The following is a 27,192-nucleotide window of genomic DNA, read 5'->3' as shown; positions in this document are numbered from 1 at the left end:
CTGAATCAGATTGCGAGTTAGGGGAAGCAGATACAGGGCAATGACTGGAACTCATCATTCTATGGTTCTATACATCATTCTATGTAGCGTATAAAGTAGTTGGGCTGATAGTATCTGAGAGTCTTAAGATTCTGTTTTCAGTTATTTTCAATCTTGTCAGATTTAATCACCTGAGCTGAACCTTCCAAAGAGGGAAGGAAAGGAAAATCTTTCAATAAAAATGATTATCATGACAAAGGACAAAACTAGAAAATGCTTTTAAAAATAATTGTTCTTTTTTTGAAAACCCTGCTGTCCTACGACTTAGAACTGGGCCTTGAAGCCTGGTAGGGAGGTCTGAGTCCAGTAATGTTTCTGCTCCCTTTTTTTCCCCTGTGTTCATATTTAAATTTGAGCATGTCAACTGTCTCTTAAAAAAATAATTAAAAAAAGTGTGATGGGTAGTGAAATGATCTGAAGATTTTGAAAATATGGGAGCGGTCCTTCCTTCCTCCATGCTTTACATGTAGTACATGCACACAGTATTTGAACGTGCTTCATGTCGGGGACTGAACAAACCTCGGTTTGTAGCTGTACTGAGAAGCTGTGGTAGTGCTTAGTATGTGAAGGACATGCAGGAAACTCCCTCTTGTGGCACTCGGACAATGAGGAGGTAAATGATACTTGACTTGAATAAAGTGGAATGGAGTGGGGAAAAGCAAGAACTAGAATTAGAGGCGAGGGGATGCTGTTTAGAAAATTCCATTTACTAGCTGAGGTGTTGTGTGAGAGCTCTATATGGTCAAGAAATAGAAAGGAATAGGATTTTATAAATCACATTTACCTGAGAGGGTGAGCATATTGAAGACCTGAGCAACAGATATGCATATTCAGATATGAATATGCATTTTGGTATAAAAGGCATGCTGTCGTTACATTTCCTTTGCTTTAAAATTACTCATAATTACATGTTTGATTCATCTGAATCGTCTTTGTTATTTTAAACTTGGTTCTAATCAAGTTCTTTTAAGATTTTAATGTGGTTATGTTAAGAAGTTTACAGATTATTTTTTTTTGTTGGTGTCTTAGTGAATGTAATTTAACCAATATAAATACATATGTTCATATTCAGATATATTTGAATAAGAAAACTTCATTTTTCTGTCTTTTATCAGGCAGTTGATTGTTTATTTGTAAGGCTGAAAATAAAAATGTACCACATAATAAGAAATAAACCATGAGTTTTTCAGTAGTAAAGCTTAATCTGCAAATACATATATTTGTCCTTAAGAGTTTGAAATGGTGATTTCTGAAACAACTTTTAATGCTTAAAATCCAGTAACTTGTTTTGTAAATAAATGGCTTAAACTTTGGTTAATAAACACAGATTTTACTCTGTTGATCACTTTATCTGTAGCCTTGTTTGTTTCCCTGAGCATTGATGAAGGTCTGCTTAAGGTATTTTCTGTAACATTTGTGATGCATTTCTAATGCAATGTTTGTCTTTTTGTAGACTGTGCCAAGAGGCAAAACCTTACTTCTCCAAGCCAAGGTAAAACCTGAGAAACTCAAATTTCTTTCTGAGATGAGGGCATTTGAGAGGTCATGTTTTGGGGAGTGGATGTTAAGTGTCGGTGTCCCTCACCTATAATCTACAACACTATCATGTATATATCATATCATGTATATCTACATGTATATATCATATACATCAATGTATATGATATGCGTTTATGTATGTTATGTAGATATGTATTTATAGGTCAGTCATAGCACAGAGCCCATGTTAGTGACCTCTCTTGGAGCGTTAGAACCTTGCAAAGTTTTTCAACTAAGATTTGGCTACAGAAAGTCTGAAGATGACAACTCTGCACTCCCTGTCTGTTCCAGCTGGTTCCTGCCTTGGGCATGTGGGGATTTTCTAGAGCTTTTGGACTTGCAGAACTTCCCAGGTGCTGTTCAACTGCATGGAATCCAAGCAGCACATTGGAAACAGAAGCTTTTTGCTTCACCAGCTTGGAATTTCTGTAATAATTCTGTTGCTTTGGGTAATGTGGGGATACTGCAACATGCAATCTCCAGTTAACCTCTTTTCTTTGATCTGTTTTGTAACATGACTGCTTAAGTGCTAGTAGTAGATTTATCTTCACATCCTAAAGTGAAGGAGGCTAATAGTTATATGCCTCTTTTTTTTTTTTTTTTTTTTTTTCCATCCCCAGGAGGAATTTACTGGCTATGACTTTGAGAACAGATTGCACGTCCGCATACATGCAGCCTTAGCCTCTCTAAGGGAAGTAGTTCCACAGTGACGGACAGGAAGTCTTGTTATCCTTTCCCACAGTTTCTGCACTTTAAGATGAAGCAGAAGAAAAAGCTGTTGGGAAGACCAGCTTTTCTTCTGAAAACCACTTGTGCCAGAGACACTTTCCTAGTATGGTCAGAGTTGGTATGGCTTAGTAAAACATCATTTTAACTAAAAGTAAATCAACCAGGAAGAAGGTTAAGTGACCTTGCATTTTTACCTCTTCAGTTTTTGTTTTGTTTAAACCAAGCTGAACGCAATTATTTGTAATTCTGTGGGTGAGCCTAAATAAGCACACATGATTTACTTCAACAATATTGGCAGGTGTGATTTTTTTTTTTTTTTTTTACCTTTTAAAATAGATCTAGATCTAAAATATGCCAAGAGGAGCACTTCTGTTTTGATTAGAATAATACAATAAAAGTAATTAGTATAAATGCAGAAGTTGGGAATGGGCAGAACACTTTTTTTTTTCCAAGCCAATACTCAGGAGGAGGAAAACTGTTGAGCCACAAAAAAGCAGATCTTACTGAATTTTAGTGGCTTATGTTAGTGACTTTGTGATGACTAATGTGTGAATTTTAAACCCTGCATCCCCTTCCATTCTTCATTCCTTCCAACGCAGCTCATACTTGTGATATGAATTATGTCAATATTTGGGATCTCTGCTTCTGGTACATTCCAGCAAATACTTACTTTGATATGCAATTACAGTGTGGGCAGTTTTTATCTCTGCTCTTAATATGCTGAATATTATGTTAAAATACCTAGGCCAGATACAGTAATTTTACATATTTTTCATTCAAGCTGCTGAATCTGTATAGCAGTGACCTTTAAAGGTATTAAAAAGAACAACCAAACCAAACAAAAAAACCCAAACCCAAAAGTCTACTTTGGTAGTTGTACTACTACTATGGTATCTTAAGTCTCTATATGGTATTTCAAACCTGTGGTGTTAAGATATTGAAATACCTCGGAGAGCTTAAAACTTTTATCGTGACTATTTACTTTTTAATACTTGGCCATCTGTGTGTTCATCTATAGCTTTTTTTTTTTACTTTTGTCTGTAATATGTAGTATCTCCTTATGTTTTATATTCAGTTAATACCATATTCTAGGAAGGTAAATATTTTTTTAAAGAAGCTTATGAATGGAAATCTGACCAGAAAGTTAGTTGAATTATGTTACTTTGCAAAGCTAAGAAAACTGGATATCCTTGGAAATAGTTATCCAAAAGCCTTATCTTTACTTTGGTCAGGTTGCCTTAAACAGTTCCTTAGCTTAAACTTTTTTTTTCTTTTCTTAGCTCTTTGTAGAATATGTTGCCAAAGTTTTAGACCTTGCCCACACCTAACCTTCATTGATTTGCTTTTGAGGTTGCATCTAAAGCAAGACTGATATGGAGGAGAACAGTAATGTCCTATTTGGTAGGCCAAATGAAATGGCTGAGACACTTTTTTATTTCTCTCTAGAAATACACAGTTCCTGCTATGAAAGGCATTCCTAGAGCAGTTAAACACTTTTGTTGCAGTTCCTGAAGGAGAGGAGAGACTCTTAACTCTTAAAAATCCAGTTTTATTTTTCTATAACATAGGTGCGTTACAGATAGTACACTGGGGTTTTTTATTAAAATTGAACAGTGTGTCACAAATGAGTGTTCAGCTTTATTTGGTCAATCCAAATAAGTATTGACTAGAAAACAAGACATTGTGTATATATAGTGACTACTTAGAATTTGAATCATGATTTTAAAAGTGGGCTTTAATGTACTGGAAGTCTTATTTTGTCCTATCTGACCTTTTAATGTTTTGCAATGAGAGAGACAGTCCATTCTGGGTAAATAGCTAGAAACAGTACATTTACTAACAAAATTCCTTTTAAATACACTGCTTAAATATAATGTGAGACTAAGCTGTTCAGGACACAAAGCACCTGCATGCGATTTGTGTTGGGGTATCTAGGGTCTACATACTTGGAGGTAGCTAGCAGTAAATTTACTAAATTGTAGTAAATTTACTAAAAGGCCTCCTGTTCTCACCAGGCCAGGAGTGGATATGGAAAGACACTATATATTCATATACAGTTTAACTCTGTGCAAATTGCAGCTTTTCTGTGAATTTAGCGAATCATCACTGAAATAGAGCTACCTGTTTCTGTATTAAGTTTTTTTCCTCCCTTCATAGGAGAATCTCCTACATTGTAAATGGCAAAATTATTTTTTATGTTAGATTGTGCCTGTGATGAGAAAAATTTCAACTGTATTTTCTGTAAACTGATAAGTTTTTTTTATACTTTGGAACTCGGAGGCATGGTCTAATAGCAATAATGGAATATGCATCTTGCTAGTTAATATGTTAAGACTATCTTTACTGGGTCAGGTATTTTTGTTGATGTTGATGCAGTTTTTAATCTCAATATGACTCATTTCAAATAAATTACTAGAATTTTTAGATGTCACAAAATGGCATATTTATTGTGATGTACTGTAAATGTTGTTAATTTACAGAACTTGCACTTTTATATTTCTGAGTAAATTAAAAAAAAAAAAAGTGGACATGAGTTTTGTTCCCTTGCTCCTCAAATTTTTTCTTTTAAATGGTGGCCTCCTGAACAAGATGATATCAAGTATTGGGAAAACTTCTGGGATGTCAAGTGACTCTGTAACAAAGTTTTCTAGTCAGCAATTACCTCAGCCTTTGTTCTTCCAGTATAATTATAGTCTTCTGGTTTAGAAAGTGAGTTACATGTGTCATGTTGAGATCAACCATACAGTGAACAAAGTTTAAGATGCAGTTTTAAGACATCAGATTTACTTGTTCTTCATTAAAGAAAAAGAACCACACACAGTTGTATTTGTTGTATTCCTACACCTTTGAAAAATGTTTCTAATTTACTCTAAAGCAAGCACTTTAATTTCTTCTCTGTCTGACTTTGAATGCTTGGTTCATATTCTAGTTATGCTTTATTCTTAAATAAAATTCCCCAAATGTTGTATTGAATTGCTTTTTAATTTACAACAATCTAATTGTCTTTCCAATAGCTGATCATACTGGTGTTTAAAAATTGCTCTGTAACTGTTTGAAGGTTGAACAGGAGCTAGCATCAGGTTGGTGAGGGGCTGTGGGTGGCGTCAGGAGGGTGCTAATCAGTGGAGTGAAAGCAGGGTAGCCTATAAATGACACTCAAATTCCCTTTCCAGTCATCATTACAAAATACTAACAGTGGTAGCAATCACTTTCATGAAAAATCATGCAATCGCAAACAAGTAATCTTAAAGCTAATGTTAAAAAAATGAATTTATACTTTGCTGTCTTTAGGGCAATAGGGCAGCCAGTGGCATCTGGCCAGCATGCCTGCCCTGGTCTCAGCAGAGGCTCTGCAGGCAGCCTAGAACACAAATGGTAGGCTCCACTGGACTTCAGGAGTAAGAACTACAGGTATACTGCCTGAAATCCTTCAGCCTGAAGGAGCCCTACACCAAATTACTTTTTATATAAATTAGGAGTTTGGGGGGGGGAGGGGAAAGCAGGAGTGGGGAATTGTTTCTTTGCTAATTACAGTTTGAGTAGATGCTTATACAATACTGTCTTGTGTTCTAATGTTTTGAGGTAGAAAATACTGATAGAAAAGCTACTTTTATCTAGCAAAGTTGACTTGCAGAAGATGGAAATATACAGGCAAGTTCTGGTTCATTTTGACCAGAGAACAATTAAAATACGATATTCTATACGGAGATTCAGAAAGCATGGGAACCTGCTGTTTTTACACTGAATTCTCTGTTCCTATATACACTACTCTTAATTTATGCCCAAGCAAATTCTTATATGAAATTAGTCAGTGTACAAGATGCACCGGAAAAAAAGATTGAGATATTTTACGCAAGGCCTAACTTGATCACAATGTTGCAAATATGTATTCTCCCTGAACTGTGAAACTTGTTCCACTGATCATTTACAAAATCGTGCCACTGTTAGTAGATGACAAAAAGTGATTTCCCCACCTCTGCTACATGCATACTCAAGGTCGCTTCCCTTGATTGAATTACACTTAAATATTGTACTGTTTAGTATCCCTTCCATCTTTGTAGGGTTTTTTTGTTGTTGCTGGCATTGCATACATCTCCAGAGTGCTTGCAGAAGGGACTACCTATGAGCAAATGAGGTGCAGAAGGTCGGCGTGGTGACCTGCTGCGGAAGGACCAGTGCCTGAAAGGATCCGCTCCCTCAGCTCCTCTAAACCTAGAGGTCTGTAGCTTTGGTTTCCAGACGCTCCATCTCTTCATATTTTCTTCTGCTCTATCAGATGCTGTGTTCTTTGCCATGTCTCAGTGTAGATGTTATAAAAAAATGTTCAGGTCACTTCGTGCTCGTTTGCATGAGCAAAATATAAATGAGACAGTCAACTTGAGGCAGGCTTTCTAGAGTTAAATACTGAGCTATTTCTATTTTTCACCATACTTTTCTAAAGTAAGTTCAGACTCCAAAACTGGACTCAGCATAGGTTACCAGGATAGGTGCATATTATGATTACACATTGCCTTCTTGCTTCTGCTCAGAACCTTTTTGCTTCATTACCCAAGATTTTAATGATTTCTGTAGCTGCTGTGTTTTAACCAGTGTGTTTTAGCCGTGGGGGGAGTTCATCTGCATTTGTCTTACCTCTATTATTTCATTGCTATGTTTTCAAAAATGCTGTTTGTCTTTTGATGTGTCTCCTTCCAAGATGGTGTTCCAGTGGACAATTTGATCAAGTAATCTATTGAGTTTTGCACGATTGGGTGGTCCTCAGTGTTTTTGAGTAATTTTTTGGCAAGTTGTGCTTACCTCTAGAAGGTGCCCAGAGAGGCTCCCTGGTGAAGAGGTTAAGAGAAAAAAGGTTGTTAGAGTTGAATATTTGAGGGGAGAAAGAGACTGTCAAACTCGGCTGAGCAGATCCATTTACATAACAAACACCTGCCAGTCTTTCTCTAAGAACAAGATATTTAACAGTATGGGGGGAAAAAAAAAGATAATTGTACTCCTGGGACATATACTTCTCTCCACAGGTGTGACTTATAGCAAAGGCCTTGATGAAGAGGAAGACAGAGTCTGAGACAAGCATAAATACACCTTAAATAAAAACAGTATTTTGTACCTTTGGTAGGAAAAGCAAGAAGTTTTCGTGGAGATTTTTGCATATGACTGCAAACCCTCACTTAGAATTCTACTGAGGTGTGTGGCAAGCAGAAATATAAAGATAAGTACTTGCAAAAAACACAAGTCCTCTTCTGCCTGTTTAGCTGAAGCTTTGAAAAAGATTGCAAGTTTAAAAAACAAAACAAAACTGGCCCCCAACCAGTGCAATCCATTAAGCTGTTGTAAACTAATAAAGAGTTAATGAATAAACTGAGCCTTTTTTGGGCAGAAACTTAAGGCTTATCTGGGACCTTGATTTACTGAATTTCTGTCCATTAAGACATTTCTCTCTCATAAGATTTTAACATAATCTGGAAGCTATTACTTCTGCAAATGAGGCAAAGGACGGTTAAGACAGGGTAGTTGCCTTCAATTGGGCAAACTGCTCTGGGACTGACAGGCTCTTCAGTTTGGAGCCACATGTTTTAGTAGAGTAGCTGGTACACTTTGTATGATGGATTTACTGTAGATGGCTTCCAAAAACACCATTTGAGTTCCAGCACAGTGAATTCATTGCCAGACATAAGAGCAGCATGTTTTGGTTTTGCATGGCAAGGTTTTGGTAGCGGGGGGGGGAGGGGGGATACGGGGTTGGCTTCTGTGTGGAGCTGCCAGAAGCTTCCCCCATGTCTGACAGAGCCAATGCCAGCCGGCTCTAAGACGGACCCACCGCTGGCCAAGGCCAAGCCAATCAGTGATGGTGGTAGCGCCTCTGGGGTAACAGTTAAGAAGGGGGAAAGAACCTGTGCAACAGCAACTGCAGCGAGATAGAGGAGTGAGAATATGTGAGAGGAATAACCCTGCAGACACCAAGGTCAGTGCAGAAGGAGGGGCAGGAGGTGCTCCAGGTGCAGGAGCAAGATTCCCCTGCAGCCCCTGGAGAAGACCATGGTGAGGCAGGCTGTACCCCTGCAGCCCATGGAGGCTGATTATGGAGCAGATATCCACCTGCAGCCCATAGAGGACCCTATGCCAGAGCAGACAGAGACACCCGAAGGAGGCTGTGACCCTGTGGGAAGCCCAGGCTGGAGCAGGTTTGCTGACAGGACTTGTGACCCCATGGGGGACCCATGCTGGAGCAGTCTGATCTTGAAGGTCTGCACCCCATGGAAGGGACCCACGCTGGAGCAGTTCATGAAGAACTGCAGCCCCTGGGAAGGACTCACGTTGGAAAAGTCGGTGAAGGACTGTCTCCTGTGGGAGGGACCCCAGGCTGGAGCAGGGGCAGAGTGTGAGGAGTCCTCCCCCTGAGGAGGAAGGAGCGGCAGAGACGATGTGTGATGAACTGACCACAACCCCCATTCCCCATCCCCCTGTGCTGCTGGGGGGGAGGAGGGAGAGAAATCGAGATGGAAGTTGAGCCCGGGAAGAAGGGAGGGGTGGAGGACAGTGTTTTAAGATTTGGTTTTATTTCTCATTACCCTACTCTGATTGGATTGGTAATAAATTAATTTCCCCAAGTTTTGCCCATGACAGTAGCTGGTGAGTGATCTCTCCCTGTCCTTATCTTGACCCACAAACTTTTTGTTATATTTTCTCTCCCCTGTGTATCTAAGGAGGGGGGTGATACAGTGGCTTTGGTGGGCACCTGGCCTCCAGCCAAGGTCAACCCACCACATTAAGTTTCAGACAGACATGCTTTTATGTTAGGGGCTGCAACTTTTTTAAATATTTCAGGAGGTTTATGCTTCTGTTCAGTTACCTCTGATGATAATTTTTTTCTGTGGTTTATGACATCTGTACTTATCTTTGAAGCTTTTGCTGTGCAGAGCTTTGCATACCTAGAATTTTGAGAGTTTTCAGAAGAAGCAAATTTTCAAGTTATCTCCTGATCTGTATTCGCTGAGGATGGTTTTAAGTAACCACATGACTGCATTTGCACACAGGTATGTTTCATGCCTTTATGAAGTCCTGTTGCTTCTCTACGTTCTCCATACAGAAATCTAGACTTCAGATTACTCTCCTGACTCCAGAAATTATACATTTTCTAGTCATCATATACATACTTGAAGTATGCCTTATTCTTTCTATAGCGAAGCTATTCTTCTGAATTTCACAGGTCATAGCATATTCATATTTACCTTTTTTAATATCATGGTCTGTATTGTCACTCTCCAGGACTGATGAGCTATTGTAAGTTTTCTTAATGAGAAATTACTTTCTAAGGATTCTTTTATGGAAGAAGCATTTTCTAGTAAGTTTACCATTAACATATTTTCCAGTGAACTAACTTGAAAGTGATACAATATTCTGTTAATTTTAAATGAACTATTATGAACACATTACTTATTAAAGGAAGCTGTTGTAGATAGTCTAAGTGCTTTCATAGCAATGACACTTGAGTCTTAAATCTTCAGTGCTGCTGGGATTCCCCTCCGGTTTTTGTAGAGTTGCAGACCTCCAGGAATGCAGGAGCAGGTGGGTAGAGGATGGTTTTCCAGGCTTCTTGAAGAATGATCTCTAGCATGGTTGGGGGATAAAAGTTTTTTTCCCCACAGCAGACTCCTGATCATGGCTTGCCTTCATGATCCTCAGAAACCCAGTTAGGGGTAAGCTTGAAAATATGGCACTATACAGTTACCTTTTTTGTGCTTGTTTTACTGGAACAGAAAATGCTATTCTGTGTATCCACTGAAAATGTGCACTGGAAAGCAAATGCTATCCCTGGGGCTGTTGAGGTTTGGTTCAGGTTTTGCCCTTGCAATCATAAGGTTCTACAATATGAATGGAGCTGTATTAAGGAATAATCTGGTTCCTCTTTGGGTGTCGCTGTTGTGGTTACAGTGCCCAGCCGTTTGCTCTGAGCTCCTGCCAGAGGTCAGCACCAAACATCGCTTCTCAGGCGCTCTGTTCTACAGTCTGTTACCTGGGTGTAAACCCCTCGGGTGTTGCATGTCACCTATGTGAAAAGGCCAGGCTGCGAACTGGGGGATGGGTCTGCATGCCCACCCGCTCTACCACGGCTGGCAGAGGGGTGGGAGGGATGCGGCTGCAGCCTTTCTGTCTTCCACAGGTTGCAGCATTGGATCGTGTGAAGTCATCATAACCTGAGGGTGAGCACAAAGTTACACTCTTCCAGTGCTGGGAAGAAATGTTGCTGGTTTGGCTGTTGCTGGGAAGGAAAGCTGGTGTTTCAGCAAAGGCGAAACCCTTCCTCAGAGGGGTTCTGCCTGCCCCACCAGTTCAGCGGGTTACAAGCTTGAAGGTGAGTCAGAGGAGAAGGCAGGAAGGGGTTTCACAGTAGCGTGGGAAGGGAGGACACGCAGCAGTTCATGGGGTGCTCATGAGCCCCGTGGTGGGCAGCACCTGTGGGTGTTCGGCCTTGCTCTTGCAGCCCTTACGCAGCTTGTCTTGAGCGACGGCAGCCACATCATCGTACTTTGGTCTTAAAATATATTATTAAAAGGATTACAAATAGAGTGGTGCTCAAATGTTCGTGTCCATTAAATGCACCGCTGCTTGAGTGATGAGGTGTTTATTGCAGGAGGAAAGCCCTCGATGCTAAGCAGCAGCATCACCTGGCTGCAGAGCACTCTGGCAAGTGTAAATTTTAATTGTGTATTTCACCTCCTACTCTTTTTTTTTTTTTTTTTTTTAATTCTTTTTGACCAACCAGTAACGCCGCAGCACTGGAGCACAGCCGCTGTTGGCTCTGAACCTCCGCACTGCCGTGTCGATGACGCACATGCACTGTGATGTCACACCCTCCTGGCTGGGTGTGGCGGCCCTCCCTGGCTGCCCTGCCTGCCACCCTCATTGGGGGGGTGCCGGCGGGAGGCAGGGGGCAGGAACTAGCAAGTACGGGGGGAAGGGGGGGAGAAGCATCCTGTAAACTCTTTGCTTGAACACAAATGGCTTTTGTGGCTCATCAGGGGGTGCTTTGGTGGGGTTTATCTTTAAAAACCGGGAATTTGGGGTGCAGGTGAATTCACGAGGTGGTTCCCTAGTTGGCTGGGCCCCCTGACTGTGCCTCCCGCTGCCTAAAGGCACAGAGGGGGAGAGTTAAGGGTTTGGCCACTGCAAATGGTAAATACCCCCTTTAAGTTAAAAGAGTGTTTGGGAAGGGGTGGAGGAGGTTATTGAGGGCATGGCAAGGGATGAGCAGCTGCGATCACAGCGTCGGCATTAGACGCTTCACACTGGGGTGGGACAGACGCTCAGCCGCGGGGTTCGGTTTGTACAGGTGAGAAATCGTAAGCTGACCTGAGGTGGGGAAGATGCAGTCTTCAAAGATCAGGCTGATTGTTCCACGTGGCCTCAAGAGCCTGCTTGAGGGAGTGAGCTGGGCTATCATGGAAAACAACCCAGATGACATTGCTGAGTTTTTTGCTATTTCCATGAGCTCGTCACCTTTCAAAAAAGTTTGTTCCGACCGGAGCTTCATGTGAAGAGCTGAGCTATTTGAGAGTGCGAGTCTCCTCCAGCTTAATCTCTGCTTCTGTTTGCAGGGCATCCAAACCTGGATATAACAAAACTGGTTGAAAAGTTTGAGTTCGTTAGCGGTAAGATAGTTGTTGTTTGTTCCTTTAAGGTATTTTGAGACAATGTTCCAACTGGAATGGATGGAAGTAGTTTTCACTTATTATGGGATGCATCCTAACTAGCCCTAGTCAGGCTCTTGGCTATTGAAAAGGCAGGCATCTTCAGAAAGCGCATGTTTCCGTGTAATGTGGGAAGAATTAGTCCCCTGGGATGCTATACTTTCCCCTTGAGTATATAGGAGAGCCTGGATGCCTTTGGTCATTTTAATTTTAAGATATTGCAGTGTGATTTGGAATCATAGAATGGTTTGGGTTGGAAGGGACCTCAAAAATCACCTAGTTCCAACCCCCCTGCTGCGGGCAGGGACACCCTCCACTAGACCAGGTTGCCCAAAGCCCCATCCAACCTGGCCTTGAGCACTTCCAGGGAGGGGGCATCCACAAGTTCTCTTGGAAACCAGGTCTCACCACCCTCATTGCAAAAAAACCAAAACAAAACACAAACACCCCTCCCCCAAACCAAACGAAATCAAAAAAACAACAAAAAAACCCCAACCCTGATATCTAATCTAAATCTATGCTCTTTCAGTTTAAAACTGTTGCCTCTTGTCCTGTCAGTGCAGGCCCTTGTAAAAAGTCTTTCTCTGTCTTACAGCCTTCTTTAAGTATTCAAAGGCCACGATAAGGTCTCCCTGGAGCCTTCTCTGTTCCAGGCTGCACAGCTCCAACTCTCTCAGCCTGTCCTCACAGGAGAGGTGCTCCAGCCCTCTGGTCATCTTCATTGCCCTCCTCTGGGCTCACTCTAACAGCTCCATGTCTCTCCTGTACTGGGGCCCCCAGAGCTGGACGCAGTACTCCAGGTGGGGTCTCACAAGAGCAGAGTAGAGGGGCAGGATCACCTCCCTCGACCTGCTGGCTGCACTGCTTTTGATGCAGCCTAGGATACAGTTGGCTTTCTGGGCTGCAAGTGCACATTGCCAGGTCATGCCCATTTTTTCATCCACCAGTACCCCCAGTCCTTCTCCTCAGGGCTGCTCTCAATCCATTCTTCCTCCAGTCTGTATTGATATTGGGGATTGTGCCAACCTATGTGCAGGACCTTGCATTTAGCCTTGTTGAACTTCATGAAGTTTGCATGGGCGCACTCCTCAAGCCTGTCCAGGTCCCTCTGGATGGCATCCCATCCCTCCAGTGTGTCAACCATACCAGTAAGCTTGGTGTCATCTGCCATCTGCTGAGGGTGCACTCGGTCCAACTCTGTCATTGATGATGATATTAAATAGTATTGGTCCCAGTATGGACCCTTGAGGGACACCCCTCATTGCTGGTTTCCACCTGGACACTGAGCTGACAACTGTAACTTTTTGGATGCAGCCATCCAGCCAAGTCCTTATCCATCAAATAGTTCATCCATCAGACCCATCTCTCCCCAGTTTAGCAGCCAGAATGTTTTGGGAGACTGTATCAAAGGCCTTACATAAATCCAGGTAGATGGCATCCATAGCCCTTCCTGTGTCCACTGATGCTGTCAGTCCATCGTAGAAGGCCACTAGGTTAGTCAGGCATGATTTGCCCTCAGTGAAGCCATGCTGGCTCTCTCAATATCACCTCTGTCTTCTGTATGTTTCGATGTATCTTCCAGGAGGATCTGTACCATGATCTCACCAGGCTGCCTAGTCAGTAGTTCCCAGAGCCCTCCTTATTAACTTTTTAAAAATGGGTGTGATATACTCCCTTTTCTTCAGTCACTGGAGTCTCCCACCCATGGTGCCAGCACGTGTTTTGGGACCAGTGGTGTACCAGTGGGCAGCTGGCTCGTTCACGTAGCTGCAAGGGAGCCTTTCTTTTCTGTGACATTGCCCAGTACTGACATGGGATTAGAAATGGCTCTGTGTTGGCTTGGGATGGCTGTCAAACTGTTTTTTCAGACAGGATTTAGCTCTGTCATCCTTTGAGTTATGATTTCTGATCTCATCCAGTCATGACTGCAGAAAACAGCTCAGTGCTGAACTGTGATGACATAGTAAAGACTTGCCTTCTCGTCTCCTGCTGTGCTGGCTTTATGTATTGGCCAACACTTGCTAATCATGATAGAAACCAGACCTCTTGGTTTGTTGGGTTTTTTTTTTCCCCATGCGAAGGGTTTTAATAACCATGTGATGGAACACTGTTTTGATCCCACAAGTACTCTCTTGTGTTCCGCCCTTGTCAATGAATCTAGAAGCCATTTTTCACTCTCTCAAACTTGTTCATGTCTCTTCTTCACTTGATTAGTTGAACTGACAGGTATCCAGGATTCTTGAGGAAGCTAAAAAGTCACCATCTATGCATCTAAAATAACTTGTATGGATCCAGAGAGTTCTGATGTGTTGCAAAGAGGAGTCATGGTCTCCTAGCTGGCTTATCTGATGTGCTTAATGTAAAAGGTTTAAACTTTTAACCTATAAGTGTAGCAATGTTTGTGGGCAGTAGCTAAGAATGTAGTAATCACTGCAGGATCAGGAATAGAGTCAATGCTTCTGACATTTTGAAGCGGTACCACTGCTCGCTGAATTTTCTTTTCCCGTATCAATAGGCAAGCAGCAAACCCCCTCCTTAAATTAGTCCCTCTCTGGAAGTCTCATAAATGTGTTGTAGAGCATCTAATTGAGTTGGTGCTGAAATTACTCTTGATTTTATTTAAATGGAAACAGTTGCTCATGTATTGCTGTTATGTGCTTTTCACCTTGCAGAAAATGGGAATGAGGGATGGGAAGAGAAGAGGACAGAGTACACAGAGACTTTGTTTTCTGGGGAGCCCAAGCAAAAGGATAAGTGTACTGACACAGAGGAAGACCAGCTCCTTGAAGAACCTGATGTTCAATATAGCTCCAAAGTAACTCAACACCCATCAATAAGCCAGTTCCATCACAGAAAACAATCCTCCCTCTGGATCTGACAGACCTTCATCCCCTGAGGGACCTGAACTGGTGTATGTCCCTGCTGAGCCTGCACGGCTTGCTGCCCATGTGCTAGGTAACTGTGATTCTTTTTATTCTGTGAGGGATGTGGCAACCAGCGTGCAGACTCTTCACGAAGACTCTCAGACCTCAGAGAATGAATTTACACCAGTACAAAGCGCTGCTGAAGATGATTCTACTGTCGCAGCAGCTAAGACTTCTGTACAGGCTGTTAGGTCACAACCAGGAGTGCAGAGTCAGTCCTCCATAGCTGGAGAGCTAGGGCCCTCAGCCAGCCAGGCTGATTATGTAAATCAAGCTTCCTGGGTCTCCTTGTGGGAAGAACCATCACCTCTTTCACCATCACCTGCTCCTAGAGATCCATTGCAGGCTGTGCCTTCCTGCAACGAAGCTGAGGTTACCTCAACCACTGAGGTTGTATCACTGTATCGGGATGATGAGCTGATGATGGACGCAGAGGTTCCACACTATGTAGAGCAGTTTCCACAGAAAATAATAATTCCCTTTGTAGACCAAACAGCTTATCTGGTAAAGATTGAGCAGCCATTAAATGCAGGCCAGGGCTCAAGTGCTACAACCCTAGTTTCAGCTGATGATGATTTAGTGTGCCATCCTGAGAGAGGGGCATCTACAGCACACATGGAGCCAGCTGAGCAAGTTTATGTCTTGTCAGGTAAGAAATTTTTGGGTCTCCTGTGTCATCTTCCTGTTCCAGCTTCCAGCTCTACAGCTTCATCAGTGGTCATTAAATGGAAAAGCACCTGTGTCAGTGCAATGCAGGGTGGAGATGACTTCTAAGAAACTATTGTACCAACACTGTCTGCTTGGCCTCAGTGCACATGTGTTAGATCTGACTGCCATCTGCTCCAAGAGATATGGCTAGCTCTGTGCAGGACTCCTGTGCTCCTGCAGGCAAATATGGAGGTAAGAGCGATGGGAAGGTGCCCATTGATGCCAAATGATCTTGCTCAAAACAAGCCTATTATTCCGAAGCAGATGTTAGAGACCCAAGATGCAATACATGTGCTGTGGCTGTAGAGAGGTGACCAGATGGAGCCCTAGTTTTGATTTTCCTCCCCTGAAAGATTTCATATTCCAGCACTGACCTAAGAGGTTTTCAAATTATTAGAAAAAAAAAAAAAAAAAAAGGTGGTGGTTGCCTCTGCTGTCCTGAGCTTGGTGAGTTTCTGCAGCTAGACGGAGTGGGCTGAGCACTGGTCATCAGTTCCACAAGCAGCAGGTGAGCTGGTGTTAATCTTTTTTGGTGAGGCCCTCACCAGCATCTCTTCCCTGTGGTGACATGTGCCCAGCTCCAACCTTACCCAGCTGGAGAAACCCTCCAAGATGGAGCTCCCCTGCCCCAGGTCTCCCTGATTACTGCAGAATCTGTTCAAGTCAAGTCAAGTCCTGTCCCAGGAGCAATAGTACAGGTGGGAGGTCTCAGCAGGACATTTTGTAGAGGAGAGCTGAGCTTAGGCAGATCTGTAAACTAACACTGGCTCTTCTAAAAAAACCCTCAGACTTTTAGAAGAGTTTGACAAACTTCAGTTTCAGAAATACTAAACAAATGCTTACCCAAAGAGCCTCTGCTCCGACCATAAACAGTTTTACTTTTTCTAGGCTGCAGGTGTTTGTCAGCCATGTACCAAACAGGGCTTGCCCTCCCAGCTCTCTTTTCCAACATGCTTGCTTTCACCAAGTATAGGTATGTTTGGTTGATATATGAGGATTTACAAACATGACTGGAATTCACCACTGCTGATACCAGCACTCTTATTTTTATCTTTGTAGCCATGGCATCAAGTGAAGCAGGACAGCCACCACCAAGTTCCAATGTGTGGACCCTCTATTGCCTAACTGACTTGAGACAAGGTCAAAAATCACCACCATCCTTTCCTCCTGCTGGGGCCAGTGTTCCTTATTCCCAGGCAACCCTCAGCCTTTCCAGAGGGGAAGATCAACAGTGTGGTCAGCTGTCACAAGTATCTGCTCCAATTTATGTGATGCAAGAGGACAGAAAGAGGGGAAATGCTCCACCTTTCATTTTAGTGGGCTCTAACATTCAGAATGCACAGGACTGGAAACCTCTTCCTGGCCCCACTGTCTTTGCACAGCAAGGGGCAGGTGCTAGGAGAAGACTCACTACTGTCCCAGTCGCCAGGTCAGCTGATGAGGAAACAGATATGGCAAGCCCCAATTTTCATTCTGCAGAGGAAACTGGGGCTATGCCACGCACAGCCCCTGTTTTCTCAGTTGCCATCCCTCTGGATGACATGATGTCTGCAAAGAAAGGCTCACCAGCTGGTGATAAGCATACAGGTATAAATGCTCTTGCAGAAAGTTATGGTATTGCAGGACAGATTCCCATTACAGCAGGCCCCATGCCCAGAGCAGGGCCATGAAGAAGTAACCTTGCTTCTTGCATCAGTCTTGCATAGGGACATGCTAGTGTATGGATTTTACTACTAAAAGCTTAATTTAAGCCTTTTCAAAATAAAAAAAAAGGTTTGTAGACCACTGGTTAACCTGGTCATACATAACAGACCCAATACCTTCCTCTGCTTGTTACACTTTGCAATTAGTAGTACTAGTCTTGCTCTGCTTTTATTCTAAAAACTTGGTTAATCTCACATCTTTATGCCTTTTAGCATTTGTGTAGTAGTGTAATATTCAGAATGTGGCAAAACGTGCTCAACTTACAGTGCATTTAGGTAGCAATTAAAGTTGTTGCTGCCCACTTTCTACTGAGTTCATGTTATATTTTAAACAGGTTGAGAAGAGAGGCTGTGTGGACTTCAGGAACAATGGAGTTTACATTGTAATAAATCAAAAAAACTTAATGCAAATGCTCCAAGGAAGCCAGCAATTAGAACTGCATTCCCACACATTGTATACTTTCCTAGCACAGCACAATATCTTGACTGTCAACTTTGTGTGAAGTGACCCCTACGCCACCTCTGGCCTGCCCAGCTGCTTCAGCGTACTCCCATGATATAAGCATAAGCCCCAACGCTACTGGCAGATGACATACAGAGCCACAGTTAGTTCAGGATAACCAGGTGTCACCCCTGCTGCTGGGGTTATCCTCTGGGAAGGAACTGTACACAAGTGGCAGGAGCAAGACAACAGTCAGACTTTCAATGAGAGGAAGGAGTTATTCTCACATATGGTCAATTCAGTCAAACTACAGGTTTATCGAGAAGGACCGCTGAGGCAATGCTTCAAGGAAGGGGTTAAGAAAAAGCACCTTTATGTTGCTTTAGAGGTTTCACAACTACAGGTGTATGGTCACTTAAATATGCCAGACTCTTGAGGTATAGGTCTATACAAAAAACCAAAACAACACACCTGTTCTTTTGAAACAGAATTCATTCAAAAGAAGAAAAGTTGACAATGGGCAGGCAAGAACAAAAGTGCTTTTTTTTCTAGCACTGAGTGTTCAATGCTGTGCAACCCACTGAAGCACTGATCCAAGAGCTAGACTCTTTCTACAGATCTCAGAATCCCACCTGAAGCTGCACAGGAATCAAGACAGACTTTAAGAAATGCTGGCCAGAGTAGAGGCTTGAATGCAGAGAGGAGGCTTCTAAGAGACAGTGTAGGTATTGAATTTTTGCCAGTACAGGTTGCTGTGAGAAATGGGCCCTCAAATGAAAGGCTGCCAAAGAACAGGCTTTCCCTTATCTATGCAAATATGTCTCAGCATCACTACCTGGGTAATTCTAGTAGTGCAGAGAAAAAGAGAGAGACCATCTCCTTGCCTTATTAACAGTTTCAGTAGTCCAACCCTGAAGGCTTGCATATTCAAGGAAGCAGCTCAGTTCCCCAGCCATTACCCCAACAAGCAGAGTGTTCCTGCTTGGGGCAAAAGAGGTCCCCGAAGCACAGGGTCACACACTGTACAACTTCACTGCGGCAGCTTCTGGAGTAGGCGTGCTCAGAAAGGGCCAGTGCTGTCAAACACCACTTTGGACTAGATGCAAGAAGTTTTGAAGCCTTTATTTAGTAGCAATTAAATTATTCAATTAACACTAACCTCCAAACAGCAGTTAAAATATTGTACAAAGAGCAGCTTGCCCTCTAGAAGCTCTGTACACAGTTCAATATAAACTTACAACTCTAAGATTGAATGCACCCCACTGAAAAGGGGTAAAGCAGCTGTGCACAGGAGGCCTCACTGAGGTGCTGCACTACCTTTGAAATGCACAAGACTTCCTCCCAAGGAGTATGCACAGTACAGACACATGTCCTGTCCCCCTCCCGCCACGCTCCACCGGGTCCTGGACTGATTAGGTTCTTGTCTTTTTGCAGTGGTGCTGGGCACCAGAATTTCTAGTGCATGGAACAGATTCTTTTAAAACCTGTTACTAGTGTGCAGTTCAAATCAAATCTGTAGATATTTAAATGGCTCTTAATTCCTTAAACCATAAGGTTGGTAGCAAAACAGGAGAGCAAAATTCAAAACACACTGCACAAAACATGGAATAAATACCTCTGAGTAATGTTACCAGCTTAAACAACTGCATTAATGCTCCAGAGTTGGGAAGGCTTCTGGAATCTCTGACCAGAGCTCAGGATCCAAGGGAGTTACTTTAGTAAAAGAAAAGTCACTTTATGAAAAATTACATCTTTACAAAAGTGACACACCCTTCTTCATTTAAGAACAGAATATTGCAATTACTGTGTGTGCTTTTAAACATTCCCAAGTCACAATAAATAAAACCAGTTTTACTTGTGCCAATGTTAACTACAAAAGAAAGTATTCACAGAACAGCAGAAGGTGTTCTATTCCTCATACACCACAACCTAATATAGGTGTATTCAGCAAACAGGGCAGCTCAAAACCACGGCGACTTACTTTGTCCACACAGGACCCACCATCAGCCAGAAAAATGATTCCCCTACCTATGGGACTGCAGATCAGGTACCACCAGACTTACTGTGGAGATGCTTAATATTCTGTTGGATAACATGTCAGTTTTTTTTCAGAAGATAAGTAAAACAAGGGAAAACATTAAAACAGATTAAGACTTATTTGTATCAGTCACAGGCTCCTTATTGCATTTCAATAAATATCAGGCAAGTTGAAGTAGTTTCTGTCCCAGTAGTTGCCAGAATAAAGCCAGTCCTGCGTACCAGTATAGGGATTGGGGCCTTGGTGGAACCATCTGCAAGGAAACATACAGCATGTTAGTAAAGCTATTAACACAGGCTTTTATAGAAGTTCAGAACTGCTTTGCTGCATCTTCAGCAGTTTATTGTTCAAAGCAATTATTATGATTGCAGAGGCCCTCTTGGTTTTAACTTCATAAGTGAATTTAAACTCATCTTCAGTGGCTAGATCTCCCCATTTGCCACACTGCTTAAACATCTCCTAGGTTAAACTACTGACACCAGTATTTTGTCACTTGCAGCACTCAAGACTATCACATAAAAAAAAGGACAGGTACAGTTTTACTTCAAAGCAGTTGTGAACAATCATTTTGGCATGCATAAGCAGTTAACAGTTTTTGCAAGACATGTAAACACCACAAGCACTGCAGTCCTGAAAATAGAAAAACATTATTTCCCCGGGATCTGGATTTCTCCTTTTTTTTCAAAGCTGTGTTTTGCAATGCACTTAACTCAGAACAAGTGTGCCAGCTACCCTCAGTGTAGATGAGATATCACCCACAGGCTGCAGGAAAAGTCCTGCCTTATTACAGCTTAACTGTGTTGCATTTCACTGTTTGCACTAGGAGGCTAATCCAAATGCCCAGAAAGCTGATTCTGTCTGCATGAAGTTACTTGCAAGCTTTTGCAAAGCTGGTTGTTGGTAGAAACACTGAAATTTAGCACCTTCTTTCTTTCTTTCCCTCTCCCCCTTACCTAATCTAGGAGCACTGTGTATACACATGCAGATGTAATCTATACAGCTTTTTTTAGATAAGGTGCACAAGGCCATATTACTGGCAAGTATCCCCCAGTGGTGAGTATAACCCTGTCAAACCACCACGGCACAGAAATTTGTCCTTCTTCCTCTCCCACACCTGTTTCTGGCAATCCTGCAGTACATTACTGAACACTACTTTCTGTTTTGGCCCAGTTACTCCATCTTCTGCCTCTACAGCACACTGCACAGTACCAGACCTCTAGCATTTTAACTTCTCCATGTATTTTGCCAAGCCATGTTTATGGCACGAGCCAGCTTCTAGAAGCTGTTTCTGCGGTTAATACGCTCCACAGCTTCCTTTCATCTCTTCACTGGCCACAAAAGCCAGTTCTTACTTTATATGCTTCACTGCAGCGAACACACTCATTTCAGTAAATCATGCGTGTGCAAGGCAGCCCGTTTAAACTCAGCTCTTCCCTTCTAGGGTACCATAAGGTTTCAGAACAAAAATTAAAGCATATTCGGACCAAATCCAACTTGATCTCTTTAAAAAAGCAAAAGCATAAAGACCACCAGTATCATGTTACAGAGCGGGGCAGCTCATGGCAAGTCTTGCTTGGCTCAAAAGATTTGAGATGTGTATCGGGAAAAATGCCTTTTACCATCTTCACGGTGGTAAACTGAACAGTTGAACACTTCAGCGGTTCTCCTGCTGTCCTGGTTAAGTGAACTGAAGTCAACAGAAGATAGAAGTCATTCAACCCTCATACTGCAGATGGTTCACTACTGCGTCACCTCCACAAAGGATGCATCAGCTATTCTGAAGCAACTGGTGTGGGTGTGTGCGCAGGCGCCTAGTTCACAGTAGCTCGTTCCAGAGCACAAAGAGTTTGCTGAGAGGCAGGGCTATAAGCACGGTCACCTCATCTCTCACATTAAGGAATTCTACCACCCAATACTTCACCAGTGTGTCTTCAACACATGTACAAGTCAGGACAATGTGCCCCTCCTCCAGTGACCACCTACTTCAATAGGAAGGGGAAGGTGGTGGGAAGAAGAAAGTTTGAGAAACACAGGAGACCCAAAGCACTCAGATAATCTAGCCAGGTTAGTGACAGGGGAAGGAGGGGACTGATTTTCATCTAAAGCACGACTGCTGCTATGTTCAGAACTGAACTAGTCTTTTACTCAAGACTTAGGACTACTGGTGAGTCTCTAAAACATTAAGTGTTCAACATGAATCACTTCTTTGGAAACACCAGGACTCCACCTCTAAAAGATTCAAAATAATTAAAAAAAAATCACTAGGCACTTTGGAGAATTGTCTTACAAGGGAGGAACTCCACTAGATGAAGAAAGAAACCTGCTTTTCTGTGGCAAGGAGCCTGCAGTAGCTTACATCAGAATTTATATTACACTGCAGATTAAAACCTACAGTTGACCTTCTGGGAAGATGTAGGAGACACTCCTTTCACAGTATGCATTTTTTTTTCCCCAAAGCCTAACTCTTCCTCTACACTTTACATTCATCCTTTGGAGGCAGTCACACTTGGCATTCCTACTAAAGAGATCACACATGAGGAATTTTCTGCCAAAGCTTTAGAAACATCCTGGAAAACAGAGTTCTTAAAGGATATCTCAGGCAAGTGATGAACAGGTCTACAGTACCTGCACAACAGCAATTGAAGAACCTTGTGAATGGTGTCTGCACAAATTATACACCCCAAAAACCACTGCTCTGAGTTGCTCGCTGGGAATTCCCTGATTTCCAAAGCCAACCTCAGGTGCTTTGAGCTAAACCTTAAGCTACTTCAGGCACCCAGAACAACACAGTATAACTATTCCTTGCTTTGAAAACACTTGGTGAGAGCTAGAACCACTCTGAATTGAGGAAAGGAAGAGGGAGGTGCAAGGCTGTCCAGCACTTAACACGTTTACTTGGAAGCATTACAAAGATGTTATTTTCCACCAGTCTCAGGGCAAGCAAACCCAAACACTTCAGGAGAGCAGGCACAGGAAAAAGACAAAGGCAGACACGTCCAAACCTGGGACTCTGGGATGATGGGTGACTTCATTTGAAAAAAGAAAAAAGTGATTTATAGTTACAAACATTTTAACATTTTAAAGATATTTAATCCACAGTGTCTGGGTGTATTAATACCTAGCTAATAGGGAAGATATGAAGCTTGTCAGAGATTTTAGCCCTATCATTTTTTTACTTGTTTTCTGTGAGGAGACCAATTTATTACTATAATTTTAAATAGACCTTGTCTGGACAAACTAGATTCATTTGGTCATGTTTTCACAGTTTCTACTTAGCTTGTGTGTAAGAGCTCCCAACTGACCCCTCTCATAGTAAAAAAATCCAACCAACCAAAAAGAAACCCCAAAAAACAAACAAAAAAAACCCCACAAAACATCCTGCCAGATCCCTTGTAAGCTTATTTTTCACTTAGCTCTTCTAACTTCTGTAGATAGTAGCCCTCTCAGAAAGGAGACAATGACTTAGCTATCTGAGTGATGAAGTCATTTCACCAACTTGGAGAACGCAGTGAGAAGAGAGTATTGCCCGCACACAACAACTGATCTGAGAAGTCATGGGCAATAAGCTATCAAGTTCACCAGAGGAAGCACTTCCTCCTCTCTTTGGCCAAGCATGCGAATTTGAGGCAATTATAAATTAATCAGCAACAACAGTCCTTACAAACAGCTATCAGTGGCAACATCTCTTTCATATCAGAACCAAGAGGTACTCAGAAAGGACAACACAGTTTGTATTTGAATATGGGTGTGCAAGCAGTGAGAAGGAAGGAACTGAGACCAAGCCTGACACTTCTCTCTGGAAACACTACAGCCTGCAGGGACCCAGCCTGCAAATACAACAGTGGCACTACCAAACCTGATGACATCAGCTCTTCATGCTGACACAACACTGCACATCACTGGCATGGACTGGTAGTTAACCTGAATGTTCAAAACCTTTATATAACTACACACATGCAGAGGCAAGCACACGAACCTCGTCTTCCAGTCTTCCTCTGACTTTGAACGATTTTTGCGGGCAGTCCTTTGTTTTTCTTCTAGCCTCTTCTTTTCTTCACTAGCTAGATCTTGAAGGAATAAAAATACAGAAACAAAAATACAGAAGATGTAAAGTGTAATATAAGACAGGGACATTACTCCACCTGACCCAGCAAATAAATAAGGGCAGTAGTAGAAGTTGTCCATTTAAAAAGTCTTCTACATAACACAGAAGAGCTTCTGGTTTAGTCTAAGAGCAAAGCCAGGCCAGCTGTGGCACAGTATCAGCCAATGGAATTCCAGTCTTTAGGACTCCTAAATACATGTTTATCCATGGCCTGAGGACCCTGAAAACGTGTTTACGTGACAGCAAATGTGGGCCAGGGAAGGTGGCATACCTAGAATTTATTTCAGTAGGGAAACTGAGTAAGATATGCTGGATTTATTTTGGAAGTCTGGCCACCTGCTGCTTCTTATGGTTTGGGGTAAATTGTTACTAGTCCCTAGTTCCTGATCAACAGGGTTTAGAATATTCATTTCCAGACCACAGAGAACTGTTTCTGCAGCATCCCTTTTTTTTTTTTTTTTTGTTAAGGCACTGAGGTAGCACAGGTCATGGTCCTAAACAAGCAGAACACTTGCTTCTATTTGGCAGAAAGGATGGTCAGAAGGTCTGAGGAGTCACACTAAGCAGCAGATTAGGTGAAGGGCAATCTTTTTCATACTTGAATCCTCAAAAAGCATTTCATAAACATCTTAGAAGTAGTTGGGAAAATAATTTCTGGAAGACTGAGTCGTTCCCAGTTACCCTGCCAGCTACTAACACACTGCTTATTACCAGTCTATCTGCTAGACACACTTTATGCTATTAGTATAGTTAAGGAATATGGTCTGTTGCTAACAGCCTAGTTATTTGCACTTTGAGTTTAGACAGACAAATTACTAGGAATGCTCTGAACCAAGTATGTCCATCCAGCTGGCCGCAAAAGAATTGTACAGGCAGGAGAGACTGGTGATGGTAATTCACTGATCTGCTTTTAAAAAAGCCTCAAAGAAGCGGTTATCACCTTCTGAGAAAAATAGTCTGACATCTAGGTATGAAAACTAGTGACGTGGGCATAATACAGTGCAGTTGTATGATTTACTTTTTTTTCCCTCAGATGTAGTCACAATCATTGCTCTATTACACAGGCAAAACTGAATCAGAGGTTTCATGACTTACCCCAGTCACTTAGCAATCCAGAGAAAGCAAAAGCCCCCATGCTTTTAGTCTTAAAAAGCTGGCCATCCTGCTTTAATATGCAAAATGCCAAAGAAAAAGGAGAAGAGGGGGCCAGGGAGAGGCTGTTCCACACCATATCAAAGTATTTAACACCAAGTCACACGTCAGAAGACTAAAAGACATTTTTTACTCTATGGCATCTACAGTAACAATCTCGAGGTTTCTAAAAAGCAAACTACTTCTACTCACTGAAAGGCTCATAATGTATTTCTCATTCACTATTCTAGGACAACAGAAGTGTTCAGCTTTCAACGAAGAATAATTTTGCATCAAGTGTATTTTTTGCATTGCAGTTTCACTTAAATAGTTTAGACTGCATTTCTCAGAATTAGCACAGGAAAATACTCCTTTTGCATCAGGCTGATGGAAACAGAGAAATGAAAAGTTCAGAAATACTTCCTTTTGATGCTCACAGATTGTCTCGTTAGACCAGTTTCCAACTATAGGCACTTGACTATGGAGCACAGCAGAGGGCCTAAAGCTAAATAAAAAGCACAACATCGTGAAGTTTAAGATTCTTGCTTATATAGAAGAACATAAGCAAGTAGGTGGTGTGGTGGGTTTATGGCTAGCAAGTAAGCACCCACACGTCACCTGTTCACTCCCATCCACCCCAGCGGGTTAAGGGAAAGAATCAAAAGAAAGAGGAAAAAAAACCCCAAAAACCAACACTAAACAACCTCTTGGGTTGAGGTAAAGACAGTTTAATAAGTGAAGGGAAAGAAAAAAAGGAGGAAAAAGTGATGCAAAGGCAATCACTTACTACCTACCACCAGCAGACCTGTATCCTGCCAGTCTCCAAGCAACAGCTACTTCCCCCCCAACACACACAATTTATTACTGAACACGACATCATATGGTATGGAATATCTCTTTGGTCAGTTGGGATCAGCTGTCCTTGCTGTGTCCCCTCCCAGCCTCTTGTCAACCACAGAAACAGAGATGGCCTTAACACTGTGCAGATGTAGTTAAGCAATAGCTAAAACATTGATGTGTTATCAACACTGCTTTGGTCACCAATCTAAAACACAGCATCATATGCGGGCTGCTCTGAAGAAAATTAACTCCTTCCCAACCAGCCCCAGTGGAGGTGGGTGACGTACCTTTCACTACAAGCTTACAACAACCTGCAGAAGGCTGTATTAAAGACTTACTGTCTTGCAGCATGGACGAATGGATCTTTATGGGCAGCTACTTACTCCAGCAGTTCATCTAGAATGTGGAATTCACCTTTTTCCCAGACCCTCAGTTTTAACAAAAAAATAAAAACACCTTTGTCAATAACTGAAGTTACCTATTTCTCCATTTTCCATGGCTCTAATATCTGGTCGTAGCCGGCAGTCAGTTTTGGGGATGACGCTCTCCATTTCTTTGTCCAATTCATTCAAAGCCATAGCAAAGCTGGTAAAATTATACATCTGAAATTCAGAGACAAAGATAAAAGGTGACTTTACGGTGTCTCTAGCTGCTGTCTAAAAACAAACATCCAAGCGCTTTTTTATTATTTAATCATCAGGATAGGAATACTCCAGATACCAGAAAAACTGCACCATCAGGCAGAGCGTAGGTGATCCTTGGTGTTTCAGTTTAAGCAGGCCAGCATCCAATTACTCAGTGCACTATCTCTCTCATCATCTTTTTCCAGTCCTATTGGTATTTTCCCTACCTCTGTAGAGATATTTCCCCCTTGATTAACCCACTGAGGGCACCTTTTCTTGTTCTAATTCTTTGTCTTCCCAGTTGTACACATACCCTTGTATTTTACCCACTCGCTCTCCAGCCCTTCACACACCAACTCAGACCACACAAGCTTCGCAAGCATCTCCTAGGAAGTGTCTGTCCTCTAATAAAGCCCTTCGGAAGAGATTTCTCACAAAGTAGGTCCCTTAGTGGGGGGAGCAGGGTAGAGAGAAGAGGTGGGGAAAGCTCCCATACTGCTAGCTACACAAAGCATCCCATTTTTCCAGAGAAATTCCGCTAACTCTAGAGTCATCCCTGTGGCAGTAATCCCTCCAACCCCACATTATAGAGTTAGGATTGTAGTGGGAAAGTTTATTACAACAAACAGGAAAACCCAGACTTGTTAATGAAAGACAAAGGGATTTGTTTTGTGTTGAACAT

At 42.3% G+C, this 27,192-nt stretch overlaps 3 protein-coding genes across 10 annotated transcripts in view; 2 read left to right on the top strand and 1 right to left on the bottom strand.

Annotated features, from left to right (window-relative positions):
• TTC39C (tetratricopeptide repeat domain 39C) overlaps nt 1–2,719 on the top strand; it is a 38,647-nt gene extending 35,928 nt beyond the window's left edge. The window contains exons 13-14 of the mRNA XM_075744235.1: nt 1,493–1,531; nt 2,199–2,719. Of these exons, the coding sequence (XP_075600350.1) occupies nt 1,493–1,531; nt 2,199–2,288 (129 nt within the window). The 3' untranslated portion in view covers nt 2,289–2,719. The remainder of the gene's footprint in view (nt 1–1,492; nt 1,532–2,198) is intronic.
• A 5,977-nt stretch (nt 2,720–8,696) lies between these two features.
• On the top strand, nt 8,697–17,654 carry CABYR (calcium binding tyrosine phosphorylation regulated). Its single transcript, XM_075743002.1, has 4 exons — nt 8,697–10,660; nt 10,940–11,839; nt 14,839–15,569; nt 16,688–17,654. The coding sequence occupies exons 2-4, from the start codon at nt 11,673–11,675 to the stop codon at nt 17,296–17,298; spliced, it is 1,509 nt and encodes a 502-aa protein (XP_075599117.1). The 5' UTR covers nt 8,697–10,660; nt 10,940–11,672; the 3' UTR covers nt 17,299–17,654.
• A 1,220-nt stretch (nt 17,655–18,874) lies between these two features.
• Nucleotides 18,875–27,192, bottom strand: part of OSBPL1A (oxysterol binding protein like 1A) — a 77,631-nt gene continuing 69,313 nt past the window's right edge. For 4 of the 8 annotated variants that reach the window (XM_075744232.1, XM_075744229.1, XM_075744230.1 and 1 more), the window contains exons 26-29: nt 26,366–26,489; nt 23,788–23,878; nt 22,814–22,837; nt 18,875–20,064 (exon numbers count right to left, since the gene is read on the bottom strand). In XM_075744232.1, coding sequence (XP_075600347.1) covers nt 19,962–20,064; nt 22,814–22,837; nt 23,788–23,878; nt 26,366–26,489 — 342 coding nt within the window. In that variant the 3' untranslated portion in view covers nt 18,875–19,961. The remainder of the gene's footprint in view (nt 20,065–22,813; nt 22,838–23,787; nt 23,879–26,365; nt 26,490–27,192) is intronic. The other 4 variants (XM_075744231.1, XM_075744228.1, XM_075744233.1 and 1 more) reach the window with 1 other exon arrangement.

The sequence above is a fragment of the Balearica regulorum genome, chromosome 2 (genome assembly GCF_011004875.1).
Source record: "Balearica regulorum gibbericeps isolate bBalReg1 chromosome 2, bBalReg1.pri, whole genome shotgun sequence".
NCBI classification, from domain to species: domain Eukaryota; kingdom Metazoa; phylum Chordata; class Aves; order Gruiformes; family Gruidae; genus Balearica; species Balearica regulorum.
The sequence above is the reverse complement of the archived record's forward strand: the minus strand, read 5'-3'. Positions and strand labels throughout refer to the sequence as shown.

Bases quoted from the DNA above. Each gene is read 5' to 3' on its own strand.
- CABYR (XM_075743002.1), top strand. From the start codon at position 11,673: ATGCAGTCTTCAAAGATCAGGCTGATTGTTCCACGTGGCCTCAAGAGC. The intron at 11,840-14,838 runs GTGAAGAGCTGA...TCAATAAGCCAG, and splicing joins TGTTCCGACCGGAGCTTCAT to TTCCATCACAGAAAACAATC. The intron at 15,570-16,687 runs GTAAGAAATTTT...TTATCTTTGTAG, and splicing joins GCAAGTTTATGTCTTGTCAG to CCATGGCATCAAGTGAAGCA.